General features: G+C 40.2%; 1 protein-coding gene across 7 annotated transcripts in view; it reads left to right on the forward strand.

Annotated features, from left to right (window-relative positions):
- The window catches only part of Utrn (utrophin), a 484,152-nt gene extending 477,421 nt beyond the window's left edge, over positions 1–6,731 (forward strand). For all 7 annotated transcript variants that reach the window (XM_027402009.2, XM_027402014.2, XM_027402008.2 and 4 more), the window contains 2 exons: positions 1,441–1,463; positions 4,722–6,731. In XM_027402009.2, the coding sequence (XP_027257810.1) occupies positions 1,441–1,463; positions 4,722–4,730 (32 nt within the window). In that variant the 3' untranslated portion in view covers positions 4,731–6,731. The remainder of the gene's footprint in view (positions 1–1,440; positions 1,464–4,721) is intronic.
- The last annotated feature ends 350 nt before the right edge of the window (positions 6,732–7,081 follow it).

Below are 7,081 nucleotides of genomic sequence, written 5' to 3' on the forward strand. Positions count from 1 at the left end.
ATCCTAACCATTCCAAGGTTACTGTGTGGGTGTTAAGGACAAAGATAAACCACTTCTCCCTCTTGTAGGGGACAGTCACCCAGATTTTCTCAGGAAGAGCTACTTATCCCAAGATTATTTTTAAAGGGTTTTTTCTTCTTATTTTATGTGAATGGGTGTTTTGCTTGCTTGTATATCTGTACCATGTATATGTGGTACCAATGGAGGCTAAAGGAATCAGATCCTTGGACCTAGAGACCCAGACTGCTGTGGGTTTCAATATGGGTGATAGCAGCCAGTACTCTTGACAGCTAAGCCAAGCATTGCCCCAGCCCTGGGATCTTTGAAAATAGTGTAAAGCAGCAGTTCTCAACCTGTGGGTCAAGACCCTTTGGGGGTCACATATCATATGTCCTACATATCAGATATTGTAGCAAAATTGTGGTTATGAAGTAGCAATGAAAGTATTACATGAGGAACTGTATTAAAGGGTCTCAGCATTAGGAAGATTGAGAACCACTGGAAGCCTGTCTAACATGTAGATGCGGACAGTGGTCTCTTTGGTCCTTCAGAGGGGCTCCATACTGCTTGGTAATCAGCACTGTCTTCTAGACTACACTCTGTGTAATCTTGTCTGAAGTGTTTTGTTTTTGTTTTTTTTGTTTTGTTTTCTGGAGATCACAAGAACAAGGGGCATGAGGATGATCTCAGTGAAAGATGAAGCTGGCAATGCAGAGAGCTAGAAGGTGCTCAGTTGTGCCAGGCCAGCTCTCATTAAGCCCACGACATCAGCTTCTTTGGGGTGGGCTCCATTACAAGGAAGACACTGAAGAGTAATTAGGCACCCTAGTGTAACTTCTGTGCTCTTAACTGAATCCAAGTAAGGCATTCTTATTGATCCCAGCCCAGAAGACTGCTGAAGAATAGACTAGCCCTTTTTCACTGATGTAAATGTATAGCCACCATTTCCCCACAACTTCCAGGCAAGAAGGAGCCTCGGCTAGTACAAAATATTTATTGCTTCAACCCTTTTGGTCAGAATCGAATTGTATAGGCAATACAATATATAGGATCTCCTAGGTACTTATTATTCTTAAGCCAAAATACATGGCACAGTTTTGAAATCAAGTTTTCAAGATTTTTTTCTTATAAAACTAAGAGCTTCCTGAATGTGTTAATACATATGTATTTAAAGACTTAGCATATGTTTTGTGTATTTTTTGTAGAATGTTTGTTTTATAAATCACACGGAATATGAGACACTTACTGAGGAAACTAGTCTTGGTTATAACATTTGGCCAGAGGGTGGGGGAGGCTGGCCCCTACTTCTTGCTAGCATTCCTGTGAGGACAGAGCTGTTCTCTCACTCTGAAGGGCATTCTACACATTTGAATGTATAAGAAGGGAAGCTACCAAGCAATAGCAAAGCCTTCAATTGATTTCTTCTATTTTCTTTTTCAGCAAATGTCCCCAGCAGGCCACAGGTAAGAGCTAATAGCCCGATGGACTCTGCTGTCTTGATTCTGACCTAGAGTAAGCACATTTGGTGCTATTGATTTAGTCCTACTTCATTCTCTATATAAATGAGTAAATCCACTTGATGTTTAAGTGTAACTTGATTCTATACAACAGATTGTTGCTCTGAAGATATTGGACAGGAAATTGGCATTCCCAAGCCAGATTCTGCCAGATACCCAAAGTACCCATGCTGGATCTCTGCTCTCATTCCATGCTGTCTACCTTCCTTGTTGACCTCCCATCTCACATATTGAGCTCTTCTAGAAGCTGTAACCTGCTAGCTATCAGTTTTGTTTCTTAGGAGGAACTATTAGTTACAATATACCATAGGGACACAACAAATCTTTGGAGGACATTTTCTTCCATGAATTTATTAGTCTTTTCAAAACAATGAACAAGCAGTGCTGGGTCTTGGCTAGAAGACAAGTGTCTGTGAGGCAGACTTGTGACGCAGTAAGGAGAGGTACCATCTTCTCCTGATGCCTTCTATTGTCCTGGTAAGTTGGAAGCAAGGGTTTTAAAGGGGAGTGAGCTAGCACAAGGTAAATTGGAGCTGTAAAGAGAGATGGGAAGACGTGCTCTTGTGTGGAGGAGCAGACACAACTACAAACAGAGTGTGACTAAGGTGACTATTAAGGAACACCACTTTGTGTGACAGCCATCCCTATGGTTGTATTGACCTCTATCCACAATGAAGGTCATAAGCAAAACAAGCAGAGGTGGCTAGTTTGGCATTAGCCGAGTTTGAAAAGTTCAATGTGTTAAGTCAGTTGAGTACAGTTCTTTAAGAGAAAAGACAAAGAAGTGATTTTAAGCATTGAAACAGAGTCTTGAGTTCAATGTGAGGGAAGTGAGGGCATGTTCTGGGCAAAGTTGGGAGAAGAGAGGCAATGATCATATGCTGTCAGAGGATGGGTAAAGTTACCATCCTAGCAGAAGTAAGCTGAAGTTAGAAATGATTATCAGAAGTTGTGACAGTAGAAATGATTGGATTTGGATATTTGTGTGAATGGCTAAAAAGGGGAGAGTGTGGGATCCCTGACAGGGAGGCCAGAGTATTGGCAGAATCATGAACATGGGTGTTGAAACCCTTTAGCTTTATGAACAGCCTCAAATTGGGTGACACTGAGATATTTGCTTCCTGAGAAGTGAATGAGCATGGCTTAAGGGGCCAGCAGATGAGTGCACAATAGGTTATTATAGTCTGATGATGTGAAATTCAAATAAGCATTTTAGGGAGAAGAGAATGAAGTTAACCCTGAAAGTCTAAGGCCTGGTAGGAGGCCCATAGTGGTACTGAGCAGTGCAGAAGGAAGAGTTATAAGGATCTTACAGGCTATCCAGATGCTGTGTCTTTAAAAAGAGCTGGGTGCTGAGTCAAGCCAGCAGGGAAGGAAGTGTTGTGTGATGAGCAGAGGGTGTGCGCTTCTTTGGTGTGTGGACCATGTGACCCAGAAAGCACAGAAGGACAGACTGAAGAACTAGTGAGGGCATGGAGACTGACTTAGGAGTGCAGATCTCGATATGATACAGAGCAGAGGGGATGGAGGGGCAAACAAGAAACAGAGGCATGGAGCAGAACTGAGGACAAAGGCCAAGAGTTCAGTTCTGATGGCTCCATGGTGGGGTCATGGCTGTAGAGATGGAAGTCAAGAAGGGAGAAGGACTCTTCTTATTAGTCCTCAGACATGTCATGGCACAAGGCCCAGGACTTTAAAATGTGAGTGAACGTGGAAACCTTCTACTTTAGTATTAGATTTGAAGAAATTAAATAGAACAAAAGCTGTATTGTTCCAGCAATGTAGCAACCTGGTGGGTACAGTAACCATACGATTCCTTCCTCTCTGCCTTCCATCCTCTACTTTCTGTTCTTTTCCCTGTGGAATTTTCCATAGCCCGAGTCAAGTGGAAAGTCTTCAAAGGTGTATATTTTCACCTGGATGCTTGTGCCATACTTTGTACATTTAGATTTTTTTTTAAGAATTAAATTCCACTTTTTAGAATTCTGCTGCCTAAAAAGAGAACTGTTATACACCTACTTAATATATGCATCCGAATCCTAAATTAGAGTCAATAATTTCAATCCATTTCTCAACAGTAAATTAACACCAAAGCTTTAGTTATCAATATGAATGAGTAACACATTCCCTTCCCACATGGAACTTAGCTCTAGTCTTCTGTGTTCTCAAAATACTTGGAATTAGCTGTGGCTGCAATAGCTTTCACTCTCATTTCACCAGGAAGGGCTCACCTCAGTATCCAGTAACCTAGAACCCCAGTGTGACTACCATCAACACTGGCTGAGTTTTTCCTCCTTCAGACCTGCAAAATTCACAATGCAGAAGCAAGTTGGATGGAGAATAGGCTTAAAGCAAGACTCAACTGACTTCTAGTAGACCTGGAAGTAAAAGAGCCCCTTAGGGACCTTTGCCAGCAACTAATTTATTAATTCCCTCCAATTCCGGGGGATAGATTTCACATCAAGGTCTTTACACAGAATGAGAAGCAGGGGTAGGCAGGGAATCTTTATTGGGAGTCCCAGAAAAGCCCACATGATTCCATGAGGCATGGCTTCCCTAAAGGAATAACCTAAGTTATTCCATTTGAAGTAATTTCTTAAAAGATGTCCAATTTCAATTCTTTTAAAAGATCAGTTGCTTTCCTTCCCCATGGAAAGTTATGTCACTTCCTTAGTGTGGCCTGGATTTAGATTCTTGAGTGTTTTCTGTTTAATGGACTCCTCTGTACAACTTGGATTGTAATTCCAGTCCTCTCCTCTCTAGAACATTTGAGACAATTGGCTTTATCAAAGTGTCCCTTTCTGGGAGTCCTCCTAGTTCCCCAAGAGGACTGAGGTGTAGTCTTGGTAGTCTAACACATGCAACTTTGCTACCTTCCCCAAGAAGAAGCCAAGACCTCTCAATTTTACCTTGGCTTCCAGCCTGGGCAAGAAAAAAAGACATCTGGACACCCTTCCCCCCTTTATGTTGTTATTGACTACTCTAATGAAAAGTTGGCCATGTGACTTCAGGGTAGAAGGAACAATTCTCATCTTAGGGAGCAGAAGTCACGTGGGCAGAAGTCATATGGCTGACCACAGTCATATGAAATTTAGTTAGACCTGAAAGAAGCCCTCGTTTTCCTGTGAAGAACTGGCAAGTCTTCATTATCCAGACAGCCTTTTGCAAATGTTGTTCTGACCTTGGTGTTTTCCCTTGCCACAGGCAATGTGAAGCATCCATCTAGCCAACCAACATTTCCTGACCTTCAGTATTGCCCTCTTCTGCAAATGCCAATTCCAAGTCCCATTCGACCTGAAGCTCCGTGGCTCCATGACACTTGCTGTTGAGCGTTGACTGCGTGTTCTACTGAGGGAATAAAACACTGACTATCCAAAGAGAAAGGATATTTTGTTTTTTATAAAACATATATTATTGTTTTCTTCTCCCCTTTCTATGCAACTGTAAATTAGTGAACACAGAAGTATTTGGAGGTGGTAATGCATTTGTCACTGATTTGTATAATATATACAGCCATGGGAAAGTGGGCGGGGGCTTTCTAATATGAAACCGTCTTTTTAATAACCAAGAGAAAAATTGCATAAGAATTAGACCACTTTGCATTATTACATTCCTTCTGCTGCTCATATTAACCTTGTACAATAATTTCATTTATTATTTGACTATTTTACCGTTATATTTTGGTTATTTATAATTCATCAGCCACACGACCAAATAGATTCTGTGTATTTGCTTCTATGATTTGGCCAAATTCCTAAGTTCATATATTTGAATCAAATATGTTATGTATGTGGAGTAAGCTGCAATTCTGAATATACTATTTGACTTGAGTTGACATCATCCACTTAGCCCTTTAGTAACCATTGGATGACTATGGTAAAAATCCTGTGGACTAATTGGCAAGGCTGCTCGGGTATTTTTCCTCCTGCTTTTTATTCCTTTCTTGTAAGTAGATCTTGATGTGTTTATTTATTTCATCTTGTAATCTCTAGGGGAAAAAAAAAAGACTCTAGTGTAATAGTCTCAAAAATCATTTTACCAAAGGTTGCCATTTAAGCATATTTTCATTTTGACTCGCAAACAGAAGTTGGTACAGTGCAGCCTCTCCTAGTACCTTCAACCTTGGTTTTCATCATAAGAAACACAGCGGGCTTTTCCCATTGTGAGACTCGATCACACCATGGACTTCAGTTTCCTTTAAATAGACTTTTATTGTTGCTTGTGTATTTTCAAGTCCTTTGTAAGTTTTGAAAGCCCTGGTTGTTTCCTTTATGAAAGCAGACAGATACTTAGTACCTATCTCTTGGAAACTTCTGGGCCAATTGGACAGACATCATAAGACCCCTCACATGACTAGCAGCACATCTGGGGAGGATGTCAGTCACAAGCCTATACCACTGCTTCTCCAGAATGAAAGTGATGCTTGGATGATTGTGCCCCCGCCTCTGCTTCTGAGTGCGGTCAACTAGATTTTTGGTTCTTTCTTTTTCTTTTTTATTTAACATTTAATTAATTACAAACTGTAGAAAAACCAAAAATAAAAGTAAAGTTAATATGTTTTGATTCAAACATACGTGCTTTTAAAACATCAGGACATGCTAACTTTGGGTTCTCTTTCGCTGGGATCTGGCTAGAAGGAGGCTGAAAGTTAGAAATTGCTATTCTTTTAGGATTGGTTGGGTGGGTTGGGGGGCAAGGGTGTCTATTTGCAGCATAGATATTTTGAGAAGAAGAAAACTGTTTTATATAAGAGGAGAGCCATGATCACCTTTCTACCTCAGAGCCACCTTCCTCCATCGTGTTGGACATAGCTTTATATGCCGCAGTGTGCAAAGCCTAGGGCTTTCATCAGGCCATTTCATCCCCAAGAAAGCACCTATTTAAACAACATCAACAAAAAACTCCCTGAACTCTGAACCCCAGGTTGTAGATTTGGTGTCTTCCTTGTTCTTACTTTGAGAAGTCATGTATTCTTTTATTTTTTCCTGCCTGTGTTTGTATGCAAAATGAACTCTATCTGCTATTACAGAAAAAACTACACAAAACACTACATTGTAACCTTCTGAATAATAATAATATTGCAGTAACCACAATGAAAAATGAGTGTATTGTTCTTTTGAAACATGTGGTAAAGAACTAATCACAGACTGTCATCTAATCTGGTTACATATTGTATTTTTCATCCTGAATAAAAGTAATTTTAACACAAAATGAGTTTGCTGTTTGGCTGTGTTCACTGATGGAATCTGATCTTTGAATGTATACGATGAAAGCAAACTGTAGAGAGAGGCCTATATTCTGATAAATCTAACTATTTTCTGAAACTGTGTCTCATGCACTAATCCAGTCTCCTTTCACTCATTATCTCTCTTCTATTTCTCAATTTCCTGCACATATCAAAATCTTGTTGCTAGGGAAAATGGATGTTACGAGTATATCCATAAAGCCTATTGGACCTTCAGTTTTGTAACTTAGGGCTACTGGTGCTTAGCTGTTTACTCTCTTAAATATACTTTCATCACTAGAGTTTGCCTCAGTTAGCTTTATTGCTGTAAAGCAACACT

Source organism: Cricetulus griseus, chromosome 2 (assembly GCF_003668045.3).
Source record: "Cricetulus griseus strain 17A/GY chromosome 2, alternate assembly CriGri-PICRH-1.0, whole genome shotgun sequence".
Taxonomy (NCBI): Eukaryota; Metazoa; Chordata; class Mammalia; order Rodentia; family Cricetidae; genus Cricetulus; species Cricetulus griseus.